The 25,271-nt window shown below is 47.5% G+C and overlaps 1 protein-coding gene across 16 annotated transcripts in view; it reads right to left on the bottom strand.

Moving 5' to 3' along the window:
• ZMYND8 (zinc finger MYND-type containing 8) overlaps nucleotides 1-25,271 on the bottom strand; it is a 129,754-nt gene that overhangs the window by 86,761 nt on the left and 17,722 nt on the right. For 14 of the 16 annotated variants that reach the window (XM_087445159.1, XM_087445166.1, XM_087445170.1 and 11 more), the window contains one exon: nucleotides 20,641-20,711. In XM_087445159.1, the coding sequence (XP_087301285.1) occupies nucleotides 20,641-20,711 (71 nt within the window). Of the gene's footprint in view, nucleotides 1-1,817; nucleotides 2,147-20,640; nucleotides 20,712-20,801; nucleotides 21,239-25,271 lie in introns of those variants that run through there. The other 2 variants (XM_087445164.1, XM_087445169.1) reach the window with 2 other exon arrangements.

The following is a 25,271-nucleotide window of genomic DNA, read 5'->3' as shown; positions in this document are numbered from 1 at the left end:
CTTCCAGTGGTGGCACCAGAACCACAAAACAGGCTGAGGGGGACCCCACGGCCATCTCCCCTCCCCAACACTCCTTTCTCCATCCAGCGCCGCCCAAAAGCCACACAGGCACCCCTACCACATCCAGCGCCTGAGTCACAGCACTTGCCCTTCTCCCGAGCCTAGGAAATGACACACCATTACAGGGAACCATCTCCTCCGGAGAGGGAGAGGGCCCCAGCTCAGAAGCCGGGCGCTTCCCCGAGAGGACCAGCGCCGTGGTGTGCTTTTGTGGGTGTTAAATTTCCTTAATGATGTCCACAGTGAGCCTGCTGGAGCCTGAATGAAACGAGAACCTCGGTCATCAGGCTGAGACAGGCATCGCAGGCTGCAGAAATAGGGTGACCAACCATCGGCTGGCAGGAGATGGACAGCCTTGCACAAACCAGGACGAGCCAGTCACCCTACACGGAAGTCAGAGCCGCTCACTCTGACAGACCCAGTCACAGACGACACAGGCAGGGTGCCACAGTGGTCAGGACCCAGTCCTGCCGCTGCCCAGCAGTGTGGCCTTAAGGAAGCTACTTAACCTCTCTGTGCCTCCGTTCTTCCGTAAGATGGAGATCATGGTACCTTGTGGAGTTATTGAAGGATTAAATGAGTTAATTCACGTGAAGCTCTTAGCATTATACCTGGCAAAGAGTAAGCACTCAATAAATGGTAGCTGTCTTTTTAAACCAACAATCATCCTCCTCGTCTTCCTCTTCCTCCTCCTCCTCCTCCTCCCACCACCACTCTGCTCCAAAAACAGAGCTTGCCTCTCTCAGAGGAGCATGTTAAATCAACGCCACAAGTTCAAAGTTTTGGGAACGCCAGCCCATATAAAGTGGAGGCCAGAATGAGCCCAGGACACGATTTCTCCATTTCCATCAGACTGGGAACAGTCCAGGCTTCCTCGGGTAACTGTGAAGGCAGGGTCAGAAGCAGAGGCCTAGGCCGGCTCAGCACCGAGTGCGATCACAGACAGCACTCAGGGTAATTGCCAGCCCTCTCCAGAGCCTACTTCAAACATAGCCACACGCTGCTCTCCAGAAGCAGCAAACGCAGAGCACGGTTAATCATTTCAAAGCGTTTCCTCCCAAAGACACAGAGCAGGTACCCAAACAGGCCTCCCTCCCCAGGAATCTTCGGGCCCTCTCCAGCCAGTAGTTACATCATAACGAAACAAAAGCTCGGCATTTCCTCCAGGCCCAGAGCAGAACTGAGAAATCAGGAGCAAAGCATGGGGGGTGGGGAAGGGGCAACATTTTTCTTACAGCAGAGAATGCCCAAGCCACGAGGAACATGGGCGAAAACAACTCCCAGCGAACAGTCTGCTCACACACGGAACATCTCCTAGACCCACAGCATCTGGAAGACGAGGCTGCAGCCTGGCTGACTGGGGCCTGCCACAGCCTCCTCCAGAAAGGCTGCACTGGCCTAAGCCGGGCTTCTAGAAGGTCTCCTGCGTGTGAATGTGAACTTCTCACCCAGTCCAGGAAAGAAGGGCTGGAGTGGAAAGAGGCAGTGGAACGAAACAGTCATTCTCAACTTGGGGAAAATGTCCTTGTACCAGGAATCCCAGGTGCGTCGGAGGCAAAGCAAGCGAGGGGCAGGTAACCCTGGGAAGAGGGGCTTACCTGCCATTGAGAAACTCTGCTGCTCAGAGGGCCTAGCCTCTCTTTTTTAAAGAGAACAGAGGCTCACACACGGAGACATTCCTGCTTCCGGATCCTGAGAGGCCTCTCCCAGGGGGAGGAGGAAGCAGCAAAGAGGACAGGCTAAGAGTCACCACTTACCAGGCCGGCCCCGGTCTTGTACGCACTAGGCCGTCCAGTGGGCCAAGGACACCCTCACCCCTCTGCAATCAGGCTGTCCGAGGCAGGGCGACGTCCCTCCGCGTCCCCAGGCTTTCGGCTCTAATTTATCACCCTCGACAGACAGCAGCTTGGCTAAGCCGAAATTCTTCAGTGCACGGCACCGAAGAGCCATTTATTTCACCGGATGTGAATAAACACAACAAATTGCCATTGTTCTGCCGGCTGGAGGGAGAACATCAGAAGGGAGCTGTGCTGGTTTGCATTTTGAAGCTGTTTTTAGTTTTTTAATAATTGTTTCAAATTATCTTTAGTTCTGAGGTGCCTCTCCTGGAAATGAGAAAACCATCTTCCCACTATACAGTGTGTGTGTGTGTGTGTGTGTGTGTGTGTGTGTGTCTCTCTCTCTCTCTCTCTCCCTCTCTCTCAGTCAATAATGCAAAAAGTATGATTAAAGGGCACATTCATATGTAAAAGGTGAACTTCCAGACTCTCCAAGCAGGACAGAAATTGCTTCAATCTAGGGAAAAGAGGCTGCTTTACAAGTGAATTCACTGTTTAGCCCTCAACAACTACAGGCAATTGTAACCACGGCAGCCCTTTCTCCCCCTCAGCTGGGATGAGGGCTTCTGGAAAAACGACAACATCTCAACAGGAATTTCCTGGTGAAGAATGCCAAGCTCTTTCCATTTTTAACAAAGAGGGCGAGGCAGGGCCCAACTCCCTACAAGAAACCACTGCACCCCACCCACCCCCTCAGCAGGTCCAGGCCCAGAAGGCCGCGTCTGACGTGTGTACATAGCTGAGGCCCTTAAAACTCTGCCAAACCACCACAAAGAAAATGTGGAGCGACCGGTTGCCCTCAGCCTTTGTATCGTAGCTGGCTGAGGAGAGGAGAGGGTTCGCAGGAGGGGCTGGTTCTGGTGGCTGTAAACCCATTTGCCTTATTTACAGAGGCTGTGTGGTGGGCCCCCCCCCGCCCAGCTCAGGTTCTGGAAAGCTAAGGCGCTGGTGGGTGGCTTTCAAACTGCAAGGGGAATTGCAGCATCCAAGGGCCAATTCAGAAAGAAAAAGACGACTCTGCTGGCAGCAGCTGAAGCAGAGATAAGTGGGCTGAGAGAAGAAAGGGGAAATAAGAGGCTTCAGGAAGGGGGCAGATGAAGGAGAGGGGCCGCTGGTAACCAGGCAACGTTCCCCTCACACGCCCTGGGCAGGGGTCTGGACTCTCTAAAAGCCACCTGAATGAAGACAAGAAAATTCTCTAAGACACCAGGGAAGACGGTGGAAGGCCTCTACAGTCACCTCATCATGTTCCTCTGGGGAAGCAGATTTCAGACCCAAATGTCACCCAAATTACCCTGGTCAAAAGGATGCTGAATATCACCTGGATATCAACGAGGGTATTCTAAAAATGTGCCCTGTGGCCTAGAGGCTCAGGAGTGCACAGAAGGGTGGACAAGCGTAGCCACTGGCCTCGTGGGAGCCAAAGATGGGAAGCAACTTCAATGTCATCAATAGGGGACTGAGGGCAAAACCTCATGCTACAGCCATAACATGGAATAAAAAAGGAATCACATCTCTATGTACAGGCAGGGAACAAAATTCAAGCAAAAAAGGCCAGAAATAGAAGCTGGGTGAAAGAAATAAGGGCTGTGGGGGCTCTGGGTTTGCAAAGGCCTAGAGGAACACCCAGGAAATACTGGGTGTTTAATTCCTTCTGATCACATTCACATATTTACCTATTTAAGATATTTCTAAATGCCTCGGGGGGAAATGGATGATACCAGCAATATTTATGTAACTCTCACTATATGCCAGGCACGGCCCCAGCCAAAGACCACATCTGCATCCCCAGCACCCGGCCCCCAGGAGGAGCTCAGAACACACCCCAGAATTAATCAGGTGCCACTTTTAAGGGGCTCAGGTGTTTAGAACGGTGTAAAGCAGTGGTTCTCAACCAAGTCACCCAGGACACTTGGCAATGTCTAGAGACGTGTCTGGTTGTCAATTAGCAAAGAGAAGGGGTGCTACTGGCATCTAGTGCGTAGAGGCCAGGGACAGAGGCTAAACACTCCACAGTGCACTGGGGGGCCCCCACACATTGAAGACCAGGCCCAAAACGTCAATAGTGCCGAGGGTGAGAAACCGTGGTATAAAGAAACTTCCAGTGAGCTGCCAAGCAGGTCTGACCTTGTGTAAATATACCACCCACAGAGGCATGTGCAACCATTAAGAAGGAAAATGATGCCTAATGTTTCACCTGGCAGCCCTGACTTCAGGTTTCAAAGAGAAGAAAACAAAGGGGCCAGTCAGTCAACAATAGTCACTGAGCAACCACCAGACTTCTGGGATCCCTGGGGAGCCGTCAGGGGAAGGTCCCTGCCCTGGGGAGGGCAGCCAGAAACAAGGAGCAGTCATGACAGCTGCCTTTTGCTGACCACTTGTCTGCAAGACACTGTTGTAAATACAAATATCAACGTATTTATTGCTCACCTCAGTTCTAATAAGGAGCCAAGTACTGAGAACCCCCATTTTATTGATGAAGAAACTGAGGCCCAGAGAAAAACAGGCCCCTGATGATGCCCCTAGTAAATACAGAATGAATGCAGAATATATTCAATACAGAAATACAGAATAAGAAACTGATTACAGATGGACACAAGGCTGAGCGGGAGAAAGACCAGGAGCCTGTGAATGCATACTGGGGGAGAGGGTGTGGCAGGGGAAATACTGCTCTGTTTCCTTCTCAAAATGGGCTCATGCGATTCACAGCTGCTGTTTATTGAGAAGCTAGTTACAAATCCTCCCAAGAATCCCAGGAGGTAGGGATGGTAGTGTTGTACCCATTTTATAGGTGAGGCTCAGAGAGGCACAAAGGTCAAGGCAGCATGCTGGGGACTCCGTCACAGCTGGGTCCACTCCAAACCCTTAACTGCACCAATCAACCACCTTCCCTAGGGCTGTGAGCGCCACCTTGTAATTCTCCATCACTAAGGGCATGCTTGGCATCGGCCAACATCAACACAGCACTGTTGCTCAGTGTTGTTCAGTATGGCTCTGGAGCCATACCACTACGTCTGAATCCAAGCCCTGTCACCTGCCAGATCTGTGTCCTTTGGCAAGGTACTTAGCCTCTCTGTGCCTCAGTCAATTCAGCTGTGACTGTTAGACTCTTTCTAAAAGGGTTGTTGGATTAAATGAGACAATGGCTGAAAAGTGAACAGCGTCTGACCGTCTAAGCACCAGCAGTTAGTACCTTTACTATTCCCCTGAGGGGGGGAGAAGGAGCCGGGGCAGAAAAAAGACATCAACTCAGAAATCTCAAACCAGCTTCCCCAAATCTTTCTGTATCTTCACCTTGATTTCCACCAGACTAGCTCTTCCCAGCCTGTTTCTGAAAAAGTTTCACTGATGAGAAACACCAATTTGCACAGTAAGCCTTCTCAGGCTGGCACAGGTTCAACCAAGCCAGGCTCAAAATCCCTTCAGGGCTCAGGATTTCTTCCCAGATCAACGCAGACCGCGCCAGGCGGCCCACAGTCCCTGCCCCACCCTTCCTGATGGACCTTCTTCCCTGGACGCCTCCAAATGCAGTCTCCTCCCTTCTCAAATGAGGTTCATCGAGGCTGGGAGGGCGCTGGCCTCAGAATCCCAGTAATCTGCACAATGCATGAGGAATGACAAACCGCGCAGGGTTAGTGGAAGCGCCCACGTGGTGCCTGGCACATCGCCAGCACCCTGCAAAGGAGTGTTCAGGTTCAGTTCAGCCTTCACAGCCGCCACCTTGATCCAAGCCCCAGGACTATTCACTTCCCCTCTAGAGCAGCCTTCTTCAAACCCAAATAAGATAAGCAGTCCCTGCTTAAAACCCTCCAAGGGGCTTACTGTAGACACCCAACATCTAATCAAGACCTACAACGCCCCCAGGGATCTGGCTCTGCTCACCTTTTCTCTTCCATTCACGCAAGCCTAACCACAGTGGCCTCAAACAAGCCAAGCTCATTTGCACTTGCTGGCCCTTCCTTCTAGAATGTTCTATGCCTAATTTTCCCATAGTTGGCAACTTCAGCTTTTGGCTCAAATGTCACCTCCCCAGCCTTCCCTGACCACCCCAGCCTCCAGCCCCCTTATTATATCATCCTGAAATGTTTTTTTCTTTTCTTTCATTGCAGCTGCCTCTAGCTGAAAATTATCAAAAATTATTTTCTTCTTTTGCTGGTTCATTAGTTTTTTGTATCTCCTCCACAATGTGAGCTCAATCTCAGTTCTGTCTCTCTTGGCTGGAGCCCGGGGCCTGGCACACGGCCTGGCTCAGAGAGGCCCCAAGAACACCTATGCGACCAGCTAAATGAGTGACAGGACAGGGTTAACAAAGCCGAGAGGTGTACTGGCAGACCTGACTCACAGGAAACTCCAGTTTTTCTCCCCCAGTCTAAGAACGTCTCCCGGCAAACCAGGAGGGCAGGAGGGTTGCGAAGTCAACAGGGAAGATTACACAAAAGGGAGACTGGCCATTTCAGGGTCCGAAAGAAACTAGGGCAGGAAATTCCCTTTTCAACAGGTACTCAGCTCTTCTTGTTTCTTGCTTAAAGAGCCCATTTCCCCAAAAGCAGGGGATTAAGTAAGGATTTTATATCCTGAACATGATGGGGCCATGCAGCTCCACACAATTACTGAAAACCAAAGGGGTAGAGGCTTTCTCAGGCCGCCCATCCCCAGCTCTGTCCATTCTTCTTGGGGAGAGCTATTGTTTCAGAATCATTTAGCATTAAAGAAGGGGAATGACTTTCTCCAGGAAAAACACACTGCCCGCTGGGAGACCCCCCCACTGAGATGACCATTTAACCAAACTTTTTTAGTCGGGATTCTTTGCCCTTTTTCTTATCAGACCCTTTCAAGTCTGAGGACCTCTTTTCAACACCTCCCTTAATCCGCGCCTGGATTCTCCAATTCTGCTTCGCAATGCCAAACAAGGGCCCATCACACAGGCACTTATCTATGTGAATGCAGCAATATGGGCTGGGCCTCAAAAAGGGAAAGTAAAAAATGATTTTTTAAGTTCATCTTCCCATCATCCAACTCAATAGGCATGAGTCAAGGGAAATGAAATCTGCTCTTTCCTGTCTCCATCTTAGGTCCCTGGGGCTTCTCAGGGTGTCAGCATCTCACCAGGCTTGAGATGAGCCTAGATTTTAAAGATTCATATTTGTCAAACAACTCTCACCAACTACTAGTATATCTCTGGTCCCAACCCAAGAAATAGCAGCTTGGTTTGAAAGACAGTCCCCAAACTCCTGTGTGAGGATGGGGAGTTACTGGAGGGTGATGAAGGAGGGGAAGGACAAAGCCCGGTCAGCCTTATTCGGAAGAGGGCCCTGGTGACAGCTGGCGAGAGGAACCAGTGATCTAGAAGGGAAGCAATCGCCAGGAAGTCAGTCTACAGGAAACTACAGCCAGGGCCTGGGCTGGAGGTGGCCACTGAAGGACCACAGACTGAATCCAGTCCGCCCACAGCTGCGTGACACTTTTAAAATTTAAGTTAGTTGTCAATATATAAAAATTGGGAGAAACTGCCTTTAGAAATCCAGGTTACTAGCTTCTCAAAAAAAAAAAAAAAAAAAAAATCAGAAGATCTGGCCATACTGGCTCCCCATTTCCACATGGAACAATCCTCCAGGCTGTCCCCCACTTAGGATGGAACACAAAATTCCCTGTTTGCCAAGGCCTCCATTATTCTTAACTGTCAAGATAATTAAATCTAACCTTGAAAATCCCTTAAAGACAAAGTAAAGCAGAGAAGGGCAAGGTAGAGGGATAAGAGATAAGGGATGCTTTGCTGGGATGGCCAAGTTCTAGACAGTCCAACGTCATCATGGTATAAGTTTATATTTTTATTTTTACAACAGAGGGGAAAAGTATAGATGAAAACATATCCAACTGTTAACATTGGTTACCTGGCGGGAGAGGATTTTTAGCTTTTCCTTGGTATACTTTGGCTTGTTGCAAGGAGATACACTGATTTTATCATTTGAAAAGAAAATCTAATAAACCATTTTCTTCCCTTAAATTTAATTAGTTCATATTTCTTGGAACAGATTCTTTATTCAAAAAACATTGATTGAGCAGCTACTATAAAATCATTAGTCCTGTGTTAAAAAGGTGAGAGACCTGGTCTCCATATCAGTCCAGGGGAGGAGACACACAGGTAAATGAATTCTACAATAGAGCATTTTGAAGGCTGGGGAGAGGGTGGCCCAGCACACCTTGTGGTATTTATTCTTCCCCCAGCCAGTGCACCAAGATCCCAAAGGGCCTGGCAGAAAGGCAGTTCAGTGGGGCCTCGATAAGAATGCCAACTTGGGAAGACAGGAAGATAGCCACATTCTCTCTTCGCAGAACTTTTCTTTTTTTTTTTTTTTTTTTTCTCCCCTAAAGCCCCAGGCGATAGTTGTATGTCATAGTTGCACTTTCTTCTAGTTGCTGTATGTGGGACGCGGCCTCAGCATGGCCAGAGAAGCAGTGCGTCTGTGCGCGCCCGGGATCTGAACCCTGGCCGCCTGCATCAGAGCACACGCACTTAACCGCTAAGCCACGGGGCCAGCCCGTTCGCAGAACTTTTCAAAAAAGAGCAGTCCCAGAAGGGACTTGTAACCACGGGCCCACTAGGAACAGTTCAACTGACTCCATCTTATCAACAGAGTAACTAAGAGTTGCTTTTCAGGAACTGAGAGTGGACCTCTTGTCCAGTTCAGGCCAGTTAAGACCACCAACCCATCAACTGGGCCTGTGCAAATGCCTGATAAGTGACCTTTTTGATATCAAAGGGCTGAAAACTCCACCCTCAGATCATACTAACACCACCATTTTGTGAACATTCGTCCTACGAAGAACCATGAAGCTTCACTACACTTGCATAGATCATCAATTACCCCACTTCTCACCTCCAATCATCTATCTCCACACTTCAGACTGCCCTGCCCTTCATTGCATAAATTTTGCCCCAAGCCCTGGATGAGGGAGACAGATTTGAGTGCTTTGTCTCCTGTCTCCTTCCTTGCTGGTCGACCTCAAAATAAAGCTTTTTCTTTTCTCAAAAGCTGATGCCGTAATAATTGGCTTTTTATACGCATCGGGCAAGAGAACCCCATCTCTGTGAGGTAACAAACTGATCAAGCAAAACTTAAGACTCCAATACAATAATTATTTATTGACCATGTTCAATGCCATGCCAGTCCCTGGCTAGGTATTTTCACCTACAGCGTAAAGCACAACACATCCATTAATGTATTAAAGGTGTAGAGGCATGCTGTGCAATAGAACTTTCTACAATGATGGCAATGCAATAGAACTCTTTTTTTTTTTTTGTGAGGAAGATCAGCCCTGAGCTAACATCCATGCTAATCCTCCTCTTTTCGCTGAGGAAGACCTGCTCTGAGCTAACATCTATTGCCAATCCTCCTCCTTTTTTTTCCCCAAAGCCCCAGTAGATAGTTGTATGTCATAGTTGCACATCCTGCTAGTTGCTGTATGTGGGACACGGCCTCAGCATGGCGGGACGAGCGGTGCGTCGGTGCGCACCCGGGATCTGAACCCGGGCCGCCAGTAGCAGGGCGCATGTACTTAACCACTAAGCCACAGGGCCAGCCCAGAACTTTCTACAATGATGGCAATGTTCTATATCTGTGCTAATACACCAGCCTCTAGCCACATGTGGCTATTGGGTACTTGAGATGTGGCTAGTGCAAGTGAGGAAGGCATTTTTTTTTTTAATTTCAATGAATGTAAATTTAAACAGCAGACATACAGCTAGTGGCTACCTTATCAGACAGCAAAGCTGCAGAAACTCAACATTTAACAAAGGAGCAACCCCAGCAGGGGAGCGGGACACTTGAGAATACTCCACCCATCCCTACTTGAGGGATTTGGTAGTTACCTTCGAGGCATAATGATGCGACGCCTAGAAATGTGTATATGGACTTTGCCTTGATTCCTCCTTTATCCTGGCTTGGAAATTCTCAAACTTTTAGTATGCATAAGAATGTCTGATCAGAGCTGATTATTGTACTTTCAAGGGCAATTTAAGGGACTTTCCAGGGTGATTTTGACTTTGGAAGCTAAAGGACTCCACCACAGGAGGTATAAATGAAGGCTCAGAAAGAGGGGGGCCTGGGTCTCCAATGATGTATAGAAGGCCAGGGGAAAGCAGTCCTCAGGGAGAGCCGTCTGGAAGGATCTACCCAGGTGTGACTCCACGAGGAGCAGGAGGGAACTTGGTACATCCATCACAGGACTAACCCGTGGCCTGGCAGGCTGTACAGGAGGGGCAGGGTCTGCAGGGACGCTGACCCAAGCCCAGAAGGGACAGACAAGCACAGCCTTGAATCTCTGCTCAAGACTGTGGTCTTGGGCGGGCCCCGTGGCTTAGCGGTTAGGTGCGCGCGCTCCGCTACTGGCGGCCCGGGTTCGGATCCTGGGCGCGCACCAACGCACCAACGCACCACTTCTCAGGCCATGCTGAAGCCGCGTCCCACATACAGCAACTGGAAGGATGTGCAGCTATGACATACAACTATCTACTGGGGCTTTGGGGGGAAAAAAAGGAGGAAGATTGGCAATAGATGTTAGCTCAGAGCCGGTCTTCCTCGGCAAAAAGAGGAGGATTAGCATGGATGTTAGCTCAGGGCTGATCTTCTTACCAAAAAAAAGAGTTAAAGACTGTGGTCTTCAGGAGCCACTAGAAATTTAAAGCAAGGAACAGGACAATGGACTTGTGTTTTGGAAAGGGCTTCCTAGAAGTGGTATTAATATATTGGGAAGGAAAGAAATCAGAGGGAAGGGGGCCATTTCAAAGAGTGCTATCTCTCTGGGGGGAAAGAAAGACAGTCCACCAATGGTTTCAGAGAGCAGACATGTGAGCTTGGGTAATTATTTCCAGGCACAGATTATGTTGGAAACAAAGCCATCCTCTCTAGCTGAAAGTCTGCTTTACTTCATTCTCTAGGATAAAAGTTCTATCTATGTGATAGACAAAGTCAAGTCATTCGATCATTTATTCAAAATAAATATTCATCACACACCAACTAGAACAGGCAGAGAGGTAGCAAAATGGGCACCGGGTAAAACAGGACGAGCAAAAACAAAAGGCAGGACCCACCCTCACTTGGCACCTTAGAATCAAGGCAGGTGGAGGTTAGGAGAAAAGAGAGAGGAGGATCTTCCAGGGATGAGCAAAGGCCCTGTGGCCAGAGATAACTCCTTCTAGGATCTAGAAAATCAGTGTGGCTGAAGTAGAGAGAAAAGAGGAACATGGAAAGAGGAGGCTGGAAATGTGGGCAGGGGCCAGCACATGAGGATTTTAGGATTCTGATCTTCATCCTAAAGCCAAGGAGAAAGCACTTAAGAGTTTAAGGTAGGAGATGGTAGCCAGAAGAGATGACCCTTTCAAAAAGACTGGGGGAACAGACAGTGAGATCAGCTAAAAGACTACTGCAGTTCAATGGTGATAACCTGAAAAAGAATGATATTTAGGATATAATATTGTAAGAAAATGGCACAAAAAGGCAAAAGGACAGAAGGTTTTAAGGATAAGTCCCATATCCCTGGCCTAGCCAACAGGCAGAACACTGGCTTATTCATCATGGTGGGGAAGCAGGTGTTTTGTTGGGGGTGGGAGGGGAGCAGGAGGCTGAGATGGGAAATCAGTTTGGACATGTTGAGTCGGAGACACCCAAGAACAACAGGTAGGGAGGTGAGATAGGCAGCTGGCCCTCTGCATCATGACTCAGGAACATTCGAGGTTGGAAATAACTTTCTGAGTCAAAGCTACAGATGTGGGCGACATCACCCATGGGAAGAACATGCCGGGAGAGACGAGAACAGGCCCAAGGTTTCGGCAACATCGACATTCGACGGCTGGACAGAAGAGAAGCTGCCAGGGAAATAGGAGGAACACCGAGACCACGGTGGCAAAAGAGCCAAAGGAAGAGACGGTTTCCAGGACAAGAATGATCAGCAGTGTCCAACAGATCAAGGTGGACGAGCGCTGAAAACCTCCACCAGACAAGGCACATGGAGTCTGCAGGAGGCTCAGCAAAAACAGTTCCTATACAAGGACCGGGTGGAAGCCACCACACAGCTGGCAGGACAAAGAAGGAGGTGAGGAAACCAAGATGTGAGTACAGACACTTCTAAGAAGTCTGGCTTTGAAGAAGCGGCCAGAAATAGGAAGTGTTGCTAGAAGGAAAGATATAGGATCAAGAGAGTAGATGTGGGAGACAGCTGAATGTCTTCCCAAGTCTGTGCATTCATCCAAAGGGTAAACACAGGGCTACCCTATGACCCCACAACTCCACTCCAAGGTCTATACCCAAGAAAAACGAAAACAGACATCCACACAAAAAATGTTCACATCAGCATTACCCATAATAGCCAAAAAGTAGAAACAACTCAAATGTCTATCAATGGATAAATGGATAAAACAAAATGTGGTATATCCACAATAGAGTATTATTCAGCCATAAAAAAGAATGAAGTACTGATACGTGCTACAATGAGCATGAGCCTTGAAAACATTATTCTAAGCGAAAGAAGTCAGACACAAAAGGTCGCATATGATTCTTTTTATATGAAATGTCCAAAATAAGCAAATCCACAGAGACAGAGAGCAGACAAGTGGTGGTCAGGGGCTGGGAAAAGGGGCAGTGAATGGGAGTGATTGCTAATGGGTAAGCGGTTTCCTACTGAGATGAGGAAAATGTTCTAAAATTGATTATGATGATGGTTGCACAACTCTGTGAAAATATGAAAAACCATTGAAGTGTACACTTTAAAATGGAGAATTGGGCCGGCCCCGTGGCTTAGCGGTTAAGTGCGCATGCTCTGCTGCTGACGGCCCGGGTTCGGATCCCAGGTGCGCACTGACGCACGGCTTCTCCGGCCACGCTGAGGCCGCGTCCCACACAAAGCAACTAGAAGGATGTGCAACTATGACATACAACTATCTACTGGGGCTTTGGGGAAAAAGAAAGAAATAAATAAAATTATAAAATGGAGAATTGTACACTGTGAATTATATCTCAATAAAGCTGTAAAAAAAAAAGTCTGTGAAACGCTGCATCTCTAGGTTCCTAGGAAAGCCGGGGGTAGCTGGGGGGAACATGGGGTGGGGGGTGGGGTGTTGAGAGGGCCTTGTAACATTGTACTCACCCCACCATGATACATGGACTTTCCAAACTTGCTCCCCTCAAGTCAACAGTAAAGGATCCACTGTCAATGGAGCAAAATGAAGTAACTCCTATTTGCAACTTCCAGGCAGAAAAGTGCCAGGATCTCTAAAAGGCCTCAAACCTAGAACGTTAATTCTACAGGCATTGGAGGAGGAAAAAGGAGAGGTGGTTCTTTTTAACCGAAGGCTGAAACGGTCAATTTTAGATCACAGTCTTCTAGAAAAACAATAGTCACAAAATCATATAACGTGGGTCAGGCTTCAAACACCGGGCAAACACACTTTTTCCACAAGTGAACCACAAAGCTAAATTGCACAGACGGTGCCGACAGGATTCCACGAACAGATGCACGGTGGATGCTACGCTGGGCAAGAGAAGGTAGAAGATTTCTCATTTGGAAAGCCATTATCCAACATCTTCAGACTTCCGGCGCATTTTAGACTTTGTTGGGAGAGGAACAATCTGGTAGTTATCTAACCTGCAAATAAATTCTTTCCATTGCACAGTACATGGATGGCACTTCTTGGGCAGTAGGAGAGGCAGAAGAGCCAAAATGGAGTTAAAAATACTGATGTTCATTTTTTAAAAGAAAAATCCTCAGCACTTCTGCATCGCCCTGTGATTTAAGTGTTTATGGTTATATTTTCTTCAAGAGTTTCCTTGAAAAAAATAACAGAAGGTCTCTATCTCAGAGCTGTCCTCATAAACAATCCCTTTGTGAAAGACTCTTAATTTACATACAACAGTGAGACGAAGGATCCTGTACTAATTAAGGTCTGGGGCTGGCTAGCAAATTGCTGTAATTGTATATTCTCCAGCATCCCGTCTCAGAAAACATCCATACTCAGGCAAATCTCAGCAAGAATGACACTGTTCAAGATTTTAATATCTTGGGCTTCCGCTGCATCTGTGCATGGTTTCCAATGTCTCCTTGTGTAGGAGACATTACACAGACATTTTTAAAAATTGTTTCAGCTTTAGCAGCCGGCATCCACACCCCACAACCATTACCACAAAATGCACACACGGCAGGATTGAGACACAAGCAGCCCAAACGGAAGAGCCTTTGTATGGAGACGTGAACTTGCAGAGTCCATCATTTTTCAGACAAGTCCCCAGCCGTGGAGGGGCTTGTTCTGACTCCTGCATAGTGTGGCCAAAATCCTGCAATAAACTGTGCTGTCACCAGCCTCACACAGAGAATGCAAACTGACAGCCCTTAGCCGCTTCTGACCTGGAGATATGTTTTACTGGGTTCCTGCATGGTCTTCCAGAAACTGGGCTGCAGAGACCACATTTCTAAATCACGCGTTTTTACAGGAAAAAAAAAATCCCAGCTGGCAACCCTGGGTGAGCCATATTCCTGCTGGTCAGCGATCAGATGGAGGCACTCTCCCATCCACTAAAGGCCCCAGCACCCGAGATGGCAGCCCACTCACTGGTCGCCTGCTGGCCCCTACAGACACCTGACTTGGAACCCTCGGACAGAGCTCATGACTGAGTACAGAAGTTTAAAACCTGACCCCAGTTCTCTACTTCACCACTTCATCAATCCCTCCAAGCCTCAGTTTCCTTAACTGTACAATGGGAGTAACAATACACCTCTATCACAGCATTATTACGAGAATCAAATAAAGTAATTTGCATACAATACCTGGCACCTAATGAGTACTCAGAAAATATTAGCTAGGCAAACACACTTGCAACTATCGGTACTTCCTATTTACTCCTGAGCATCTTTCAGCAGATCATTACCCTCGGACACAAATGTCAACCTGACATCTTGAAAGCTCGAAAGCTTTGTCTCCCAAGAACTAAAATGCTCCAGTAAATGCCAGGGCTGGCCTCATGGCAATGACTGGCTTGGGAATTACTCAGTTAATAAGTGAGGAGGTGTCAGGGAGAAGAGGGTGTACAAACTGAAATTTAGTTCGAGAACCTGAAAGGTCATACGGACTAGATGTAGGAATGGGATTAAAGAATTCTTAGCCAATTATTGTCAGGGTTTCTAAGTTTCCCAGGAACAATGCCTCCTCTACCCACAAGTAGAGAATAATGTTGCCACTTTCCCAAGATGCCTGAGTGCCACCTCATCTACTTTTGATGAATTATCTCTTCCCCGGTGGGGGCAGTGTTGGTGGGTCCAGGTGTCCAGACACCAGCCCTTCCCTGGCCAAAGGGCAGGCACATGACACTAGATGAGGAACTCTCCCTGGGGACTTTGCCCTCCTTGTTGATCCTGAGGACCTGTACACTAGCTCTGCTCCCCCGAGCAGCCCTGGACCTCCAGTCTTCCCATCAACCCCATGAGCCAACGGACAACCTTACAGTCCATTCCCTTCCTGCTCCCGTAACCAGAGCTGGCCGCCATTGCTCACAACCAAAGAACCCTGACCGGGGTGGTGTCACACAGGGACCAAAGCAATGAATTTCCTAAACCACAAGAAAAGCAGGCTGGAGGAATAAGTATGTGTTCAGTGAGCCCAGATCATCACACCACGGCTTTTGAGACGATCAGGACTGAAAGAGAGGTACGCCTTCATCCCGGTCAGCCTTTGCAAGCATCGCATTTTGACCTTGCTGACTTCAGCTCTCAGAAACCCAGCAACCCAGCATCATAACTCCAGGGCTTTGCACATGTGATTTCCTCACCTGACCCAAGAGGCTCTGTCAGCAAGGTTCCCTAGACACACAAGTCACCTGGCCACTCAACCCCGGAAGATGGGAGCTGAGTTCCACACAAAGAAAGCCATCCAAGGCAGTCCCTGGGGAGAGAAAAAGGTCTCCTGCGAAACCAGATGACCCTTTCCCCTCAGAGATTCCCCACCAGAACAGGGGCTCCAAAGGCCCTGGAAAATTGGCCCAAACAGCTGCAGACTGGCTTTCTTCAGACGTCACAGAGGCCAAGAGGACAGGAAGCCTGTCCCGAGTCTGCCCGCCTGAGACCCCTCCACGGTCCTTCACTGTCTGGGCATGGCTTCCCTACTTACCTCTGTGCCGTCTTCCTAGAGGCTGTGAGTGGGGGAAGCAGAACGTGGTGAGGAGGGCTTCCGCCTGACAGGCTCATCAATACAAGCTCATCCCCGCTCCACGCCAACTCTAACCACGGCTGACAGTCCCCAGCCTTCCCCGTGTCCCAGTTCAGAGCACCCTGCACGTGTGAACAAATTGAGTCTTCACCATAATCCTCTACCTTCATCATCCCACGTCTAAGGGGAAACTGAGTCACAGAGAATAACCCAGCTAGGCAGGGGGCAAGCCAGGGAGCCTGGCTCTAGAACCCAGGTTTTTTTAATCCTCCATGCCATCCTGCTCTCGGATGGAAAGGGGGGTTGAGCACAGTAGTCTAAGGCCTGAGGCAAGAAGGAGCCTCAATTCTGGCAGAGGACACCATCAACACGCCAACAAATAAGAAGTACAAGGTCGTGGACAAGGGCTACAGAAAATCTAGAGTAATCTTGAGGAACCTTCTGGAACGCTGCAAATGTTCAATTATCTTGACCCGGGTTGTGGTCCCACAGTGTACACACGTGTTCCCGTTCCTCAAACTGCACAGTGAAGATAGGATTAAAAACGCACCAGAAAATAGCAAACAAGCGGCAGACGGCGGGAGCCAGCTTTCTCACCGTGGGAGTGGTAGGTCACAGACAAACAAGGGGAGACGGCTGGAAGGATCCATGTGTAATGGATCAGACCTGGAGACAAGCGTACCAACTCATGTCTACCTGAATATAGACACAGGTGGATACAGGCAGAAATATTCACAGATATGTATATACAATGGGTTTGTATACACACGTTTCCTTGCTCTGTCAGCTGAGAGCACCTAGAAGCAAAGACACCTCAGTAGCAATGAGCACATCGAGCCCCCAGACCCTGGTTTCTAGTGCTATTCTCCAATAATAAGCAGGGCTCCTGGGGGAAATGGCTAATTCTAGGGTTGTGGAAGAAAATAGACAACGTGAGCCTAGAGCATCTTGTAGTGGCAGACAGTCAGAAAGTGTTCAATCAATGAATGAACCCCACAATGATGTCAGAGGGACGCAGGAGCCAAATGAAAGTGCTCCCAATGGCCAAAGCTAGGGCAATTTGAGCAATGAAATAGGTAGCACTAGACTATAACCTAAAGTTTAAAATAACTGAGTCCACGCTGATATAAATAAATAATTGAACAAATAAATGGGGGAGAAGAGACAAATCTCTCATACAGAAGAATTCCAAATAACTCATGTAGATACTCTGGCCCCAAGGAGGCGGAGCATAACTTCCCACTCGGTAAGGGTGGGCCAGGCACTGTGACTTTCTCTCAAAGAGGACAGCATGGGCGGGGGAGACTTGACAAGCACTACCTGTCAGGTGATCAAGGTCAACATCACCAGTGACAAATCACGTTGATAATACGTACCCTTGATACGATATGATGAAAACAGCACTTTACTTGTGGTCTTCCTCCCAAAAACCCATAATCCCAGTCTACCCCAGTCCAATCATGAGAAAAACATCAGAAAAATCCTAATTGAGGGGCATCCTACAAAATACCTGGCCAGTACTCCTCAACACCATCAAGGTCATCAAAAACAAGGAAAGTCTGAGAAATGGTCACAGCCAAGAGGAGTCTAAGGAGACACGAGAACTAAATGTCATGTGGTGTCCTAGATGGGATCCTGGAGCCACAGTGGAAAAACTAAGGACATCTGAACAAAGCATGGGCTTTAGTTGGTAACAACATACCAATATCAATTTATTAATTGTGACAAATGTACCACAGCATGTGTGTGTGCGTGTGCGCGCGCGCATCTGTGCATGTGCCTGCGAGTGGACTCAGGAAGGTGATATGGAAACACTGCACTATCTTCACAACTTATCTGGAAACCTAAAACTGCTCTAAAATTAGCAGTTTATTTTTAAAAATATAACAATATGACGGAATGGCTCCTTTGGACTGGGTGGCTGCCGAAGGCCTCTCGTTACGTCTGAGATGAATCTGAGAGAGGAGAAATAGGAAGCAGGACCCAGGGCAGCCTGTTCCCAGAAAAGGGCACAAGATACACGGGGCCCCCAGGAAAGGACGGGGGCAGGGGGAGGGGGCATGGGGGGGCGGGGGGGTGTGGAGGGGAGGAAGTCAAGTAGCTCAAGTGGAGTCAGGGAGAAATGGTCCGAGGTGAATAGAATGTCACCAAGTGAAGGAAGTTGACCAGGTCTGCCCCGGTAAGTAGGTCACAGTGACTGCAGGGGGCTGGCCCCGTGGCGTAGCAGTTAAGCGCGTGTGCTCTGCTGCTGGTGGCCCGGGTTTGGATCCCGGGCGCGCACTGATGTACCGCTTGTCAGGATGCTGTGGCGGCTTTCCATATAAAGTGGAGGAAGATGGGCATGGATGCTAGCCCAGGGCCAGTCTTCCTCAGCAAAAAGAGCAGGATTGGCATGGATTTTAGCTCAGGGCTGATATCTTCCTCACAAAAAAAAAAAAACACAGTGACTGCAGACTTGAGCCTAAGGGCCCTGGAAGGTCAGTGGAAGGAGTCAGCAAGGTGAGACGGCTCTGATATGTTTTTCAAGATCACCCTGGCTGCTGGAAGGAGAGAATTAGAGTGGGGCAGATGAGAAAGAGGGACAACGATGATCCCAGAGAGGTCACATTTCGGGCAGCACAGTCAGAGGAAAATGCCACCTGGTGAAGAGCTAGGAGCATCCAAGGGTCTGAAAGAAGATGAGAAGAGGCGTCCACACTTAAGGGGAAGAGAAGGGGGGTCTCCACATGCAGGAGGAGTCTGAGCAGAGCTGCCGCCCTGGTTTTTGATCCCTGACTTGGACCCCTTTGGAGACTCTCCACACAGGGCTACTGGGCATTCCAGGCACTGAGTACCCATGAAGGAAGTGCCTCCTTGGAGGCAGAGCCTGGGTTCAATCCCACCCTGCACTCACCACCTGTGAGACATTACCATTTGGAGCCTCAGTTTCCTCATCTGCAAAGTGGGAACCACCACCCACGTTATAGGAGATTTGAGGAAGTCAGTAAGAAAAAGCTCCCAGTACAAGCACTGCCTTCATAAAACTGTCGGTGAGTATTATTTTTACAAGAGAAGCCCAAGAGGGAAAACATCTAAGAATCCAACACCTCATTTTACAGACAAGAAAACAGAGGAACAGAGACAGAAAGTGCCCCAGCCCCCGCGGGAGAGTGAGCGGTGGAGCAGGAACAAAGCCCCCAGCTCCCAGCTCCCTGTCCCTGGGCTCTCTGTCCACATTCGATTCTGACCACAAGGGGGCTAGAACACGCTCCCTCATCAACAACGTCTCGAAACACCCCTTCCGGAAGGTTCTTTCCTTGCTCAAAACTCCCCGGTGGCTCTCCTCGCCATTACAAGTGCTGATGGCGCCTCAGGGGCTGGACGGGGCCTGTGATGAAGGGGGGGGCGGCAGCCAATGACTCAGCCCACCCTCCTCTCCCTGCTGCACCCCCCACGGGCCCCCACTGGGGCAGCCTGGTCTTCACCTGGGGGGCCTCCCCCTCCTCTCTGAACCATGCCAGGCCCCCACCCGGCAGGTCAGGCCCCAACAACAGCCAGCTCCCACTTCCCAGGTCACACTCTTGACTACCTGACCCCTACCTTTACCCAAAATGACACGCAGTCTTATAAAAATCCTCAAAAGGCTTTGTCGTCTCAGATGCCTTTAGAGAGCCCCTTTCTGTGACACTCTGGCTAGATCGGCATCTTTCTGGCAGAGTCTGTAATAACCCTCTCTCCAGCCCTTCCCCATGACCAAGACACAGGGCCCCGTGCTCAGAGCAGGCACTCAGTGATTGCGGAAGGAATAACAACACCTTGGTGCAACCATTAAGTTTGGAGATGAGCATTTTCATCAACCAAAGATATGAAAAACGCGCCAGCAGCTCATTTCTAAAAGCACCCTGAAGGCAAAAGTGGGGAACTGCTTCCTTTCAGGAAGCCTCGTAAAATCTCACACAGACCAAATGAAAAGTACCAATCCCACAATTAGAAGATTTTGAGGAGTCTAATACAGGATTCTGAATAAAAAGATAAACCGTGTTTGCTCTACTTTGCTAAATCTTGTCCTAAATGCAAATACTGGTCCCAGCATTCCAGAAAGTTTTACATTTCCTTTTTATCTCTAACCAAGACCATCGTTTTCCAAACAAGTGGGCCAACTTCATTCCTCTTCTGCGATTCCAAAGAGGCCTGTTATTAAAATCAGAAACCCAGCAGTAGCTGGAGACTGGTTGCTTCTAGAACATGCTTTATTTAAATTTTGATTCCTGAAAGTCACCCTGCAGAGAAGTAGCCAGCTACCTTCAGTCACAATAGGCACGGAAAATTTACTGTCGGGACAACCCCCCGACAAGTCGGTACACCTACACAGACACGCAAGGGAAAGAAAATCAAAAGGAGGAGATTTCTCCATAAATTAGGTTCATCCATCAAAGGTTCCACATCTCAAAATCGGAGGACTGCTGCAACGTCGGCTCACAGAGCCACACTCCACTGCACCACAACAAGAAGAAAAAGAAATTCCAATTTCCTTCTCTGCTCTGGAATAGATAATACAAGATTTTTACTCACCTTTGGAGCGAGTAGAGATATCCATGCCCTCAACCACCTCCTGTTCTGTTTTTATTTCCTCTTCAGCCAAGCTGAAACAGAGCAAATTACGTTCACGTTTAGGTAGACTGAGAACTTGCCCCATGGGGGCAGCAATTTAGAAGCTCTAACAACAAACCCACCTTTAAGACAATCCCCCGTCCTTATGCAGGGGTGGAGGGGAAGGAACCCACACCTGATTTCAAACCAAGTGTTAAGTAAGACTCCTAAAGGAGTTTTTTAAAACACTAGGTTGTTCTTTTTTTAAGTCAAATTACTATTCCAGTTGTCGTGCTATTGGGGGATACAAAAAAGCATTTTTTTAGACACAATTACAATCTACCCCCATGGGCCAACCAACAAAAACCCAGAGACAAGTAAGCAAGTTTCTCCTTGTTAACATGGGGTTCAGGATGGAGGTGGTCCGCAGGGTACCCAGAGTTCTGAATTCTGCAAGGCAAAGAGCACTTGTCAGACCTCCCCACTAAATCTTACAATTTCCCGAAGAGACAGGAACATGAAAAAATATATAGGCTAAATTACAAAGTCGAAAAATACGCCCAGGCTAGAAGCAAAAGGCCTGGGTCTCAAAACATTCAAACCACCAGCATTTATCCCAGGAATTAGGATTGGGGTCTCCACGCTCCCACCCTCTGGATGTTTCCCCTCTGTAGCAGGCATGGCTTAGAGAAAGCCTTCAGCACTCTTTTGAGCTGTGACTAATTATCCTCCACCACAAAAGTGGAATGAGGAAGGATTATTTAAAAGACAGGCTGAGAGCTGGGGGTTGGGGAGAGAAGTGGGGAAAGCAGGCCCCTTTGCTGGGAAGATCCACCAGAATCTTCTCTCCCTCTCTCTGCTGGAACTCCCATTGAATACAGTGCAGGCCATTTCGTATCTTCCCCACACACGCGCGCCAAGCCAAGCCAGTCCAGTACTGCTTTTATAGGTGCAAACTATATGAGATGCTGGAACTTTCAAAGCGTTTGGGCTGACCATCAAGTGATAAGAATCTGAGCAATTACTTTAGATGCAATTCCATCAGACTGTGGTTCAACAAGAAGAAATGGGTGCATCATCAATTGATACTGCTGGAATTTTCCATTTGGAAGACTCAAGGCCAGGACAGGAGGGAGGTTGGGTAAAAGAGAAAGGATTAGAATGTCCCTTCTGTGTTCCATGGTCTGGGATCGTGACAAGACAAAAGAGGAGTCTAAACAGGCCTGGAACCTCGGGTCAGATGGAGATGTGTTCCATGACTGCTGGGGAAAGAGGATTCAGGATGGGAACTAGATAGAAAGGAAAAGATGAGAGCTCAGAATTAAATTAGAAGAGCTTGGAGTCCTCAAACTTAACCAGTCTCAGTAGAAAGAAGAAAGGAAGGTGCTCTAGTTTTAAATCAGAATATTAACACATTTAGCTCTCTGATATTGAACCCCATTAACAATTTCATTTACACTGTATCTGTAAAGAAAGGCTGTGACACAAATCAGCAAAAAACAACTGACATGTCACAAATGGTTTTCATCAGAAGAAAGCAGCCTCTTAAATTTAAACATATCACTAACATGCAATAATACAACGGTGATTTGTGGAAGGTGATTTTAGCACTAATACTTTTTATCCAATTTAAGAGGCAAATAATCTCAACTCAGAAACACTCTGCCTGCAACATACACAGGCTGTCCAAATGGATACAGCTGATGGTTTCTTGCTTGGGGTGACTGGAAATAAATTTTAACAAAGAGCCCCATGCGGCACTCAGAGATGGGTGGATGTCAACTTCAAAAGAACAAATAGCAAACTTGATCTTTCTAGCAACTAGAATTCTGTTTCCCTCTCTAGCATGAAGTATGCGAAATCCTAAACTTCTTGAAACCGATCCCATATTTTGAGTGATGGAGAAAACGCTAATCTGTGATCCAACCAAAATGTACGGTGGTGAAAGAAACAATTATGCATAACAGAGCCCAACAAACCCACTTGAAGGATTTCTGCAGCGATGAAAACATTCAAAGGTGTATTGATCATGGAGGAGGGCTGTATTCAAGAGAACAATTATTTGGCTTGTAACAGCCTAGAGGAGCTGAATACTCCACGCAGGAATGCTGCTGAGAGGTTTAAAAAAATGCAAACTAGTTATGCGGTGGCTGTTTACTGCTGAGTTTAAGATAATCAATTCTGGAGCAGAAAAGAGGGGGGAAAAAAGTTAAGCTGTTTTATCTTTCCAAGTATTACAAGTGGGCACCATAATCACTTAACTTGAGCAATAGCACCACCAGCTTAAGCCAAGGATTTCAAGCACAACAATTTCAGAAAACCATCTTTTTCACAGATCAGCAAGCTATCCTTACAAAGGGAACTCGTGCACGCACATGCACACACACACACACACACAATAACTTGTATTTGACTAAAGGAAATTGCAGTGTCTATGCATTAAAAGGGGGGGGAAAAAAACTTCATTTACAAAAGCAAAGACCAGAATGCAAAATTAGTCATTTTGAATAGCCACATCTAAAGGGACTTCCTTTTTTCTACACCACTGATCTCGTTTTTTGGTTTAGTGTTAAGCACCAGTATGTTATGAGGGAAAAAACTACGAATATTACATCAAAAGTGGTGGTGAGAAAAGATTTGTACCTGTCTGAACGCCCCACAGATCTTGCTCAATTTAGGTTAAGAACTGTTCAGTCATTGGGAGGAAAAAACAGTCAAATAACAATGATTGTGAAAAGGAAAAGGCAGCTGCAACTGGAGAAAAGACTTTGAACTCCTGTCATTAACACATTAAAGTCTTAGAAAATACACAGCATCTTTCCTTCCGTATCTGCTAGCTTTCAGCAACCCGGATTATTTAAATCAAACACAATGGAACAACAAGCCCTTATTTCAAACTGACTACTTTTTTTTTTTTAGGTCTGTTGGGGTGGCTGGGGGCCCCCTAAAGAAAAGGGTAAAATTAGTTGAAAAACCAAACAACAGCCTCTCACCCCAAAAGGAAAACATACCATCAACTAGTTGTATACATTGTATGTTCCCACCACCACCACCTCTCGCACTCACATTTACCCTAAGTCACTTGCCTCTGGATTTCACAAACTGAGACATTTCAGGCAATTAAAGAAGAAATAACAGCGCCTGCAAACACAACCAAGACCATCCCATCCCGTCCCAGAAAGAATAAGATTTCTTCCCCACTGCCTGAGCAAGAAAACCTAGGCTTACTTCTTAACCTGCATGCACTGAAAAAGAGCAATTAAAAGTTGCAGAAGAACTGGTGCACCTCACCAGGATGTTTTAAGCCTTCTGATTATTAATTCTGAGGACTCAAGGCTGGTCCGTAATTCCCAGGAATCTCATCCCCTCATCACTTCCAAAAGAGAGAGAGAAAGAAAAGAGAAAACATCTAGTTTTGACAGAAAAATGCCTGGATACACAGTGCCCAGATATTTCTTTTCCCCAAGTGCCCTTACTCTTTGACTTTTAACCAAGAATATCTAACCCATCTAGAATATATAACCAGCATGCACAAGACTGGTTCTACAGAAGAGGATCATCGCTCGCACAGCAATTCAAGAATCATGCATCATTCGAAAGGACTTTTCCTTCAGCTTTTTACTTTCATTCAAAATACCAAACTGGTCCAGGCTGTAAGAAATATTTAATCCCCAAGATACAACATCTTCCTCTTCTAGAGCACAAAATAGTGAACATCAAAATAAAAAACCATGCTTCCCTAAATCTGCAATTAATTTTTTTAAAAAATCTGGGGGGGAAGGGAATGGTTAGCAGATCAGCTTTATATAAGCACTCACCTAAAACAGGCAGAGTCATCGGTAGCTAAGCTATTTATGCAGGATTCTTAAAATGGCGTCTGGCAACACTGCCTCATTCCTGTATTGAAGCTAAAATGGTAGCAGTTTGTTCCATAGCTGTAGCTCTGGTTGAAGCAGCCCTGCTAGTTTCAAAGCCACCTTCCTAAATATCAGACTAGGAAAAGCTCAACCAAAGGACACCAACAACCCAACGTTTAGAAGCTTAAAAAAAAATCTGCAATGACAGGGGGAGTTTGTGAAGTCACAGGTTCCTAAGGAAAACCCTTCCCTTTTAGATCCTGAGCCTTCGCCATGAGGCTCTGGGATGAGGCCCCCTTGCCCTCGAATTAGGTGGGTGGAAGGTTAGGAATTATGCAGCCCTGTGGCATAAACTGCAGGCAGACAGGTGTCTGTGCAAACATAAAAAATGTTAAAAGGGAGCATGCTGGCGGGGAGGCAGCCCATTCCCCCTTCTTGGTATATTAGAAACCAGCTTGGCAGCCAGACCAAAAAGGCGCTAGGTAAAAAGAAAGTGCTTCAAGACAGCAGGCATCTGAAAAGCCAAGCTGAAGGGCTACAGCCCAGTCTGAGGCCAAGGTAAAATAAAAAGGCTGTTTCTCAGCCTGAAAACGGCCACCAAACACCCAGCCAGTCCTAAGACAGTTAACATCAAGGAAAGACAATCCGAGTCTGCAGAGGAGAAACAACAGGAAAACATTCCCCTTAGCCAATGCACAGGATACTCACAAATTAGATTTTTGTCCACCCCCAACGAGCCCTGAAAATTAACAATGG

This window comes from Ceratotherium simum, chromosome 21, assembly GCF_057802395.1.
Source record: "Ceratotherium simum simum isolate JZ-2026a chromosome 21, ASM5780239v1, whole genome shotgun sequence".
NCBI lineage: Eukaryota > Metazoa > Chordata > Mammalia > Perissodactyla > Rhinocerotidae > Ceratotherium > Ceratotherium simum.
The sequence above is the reverse complement of the archived record's forward strand: the minus strand, read 5'-3'. Positions and strand labels throughout refer to the sequence as shown.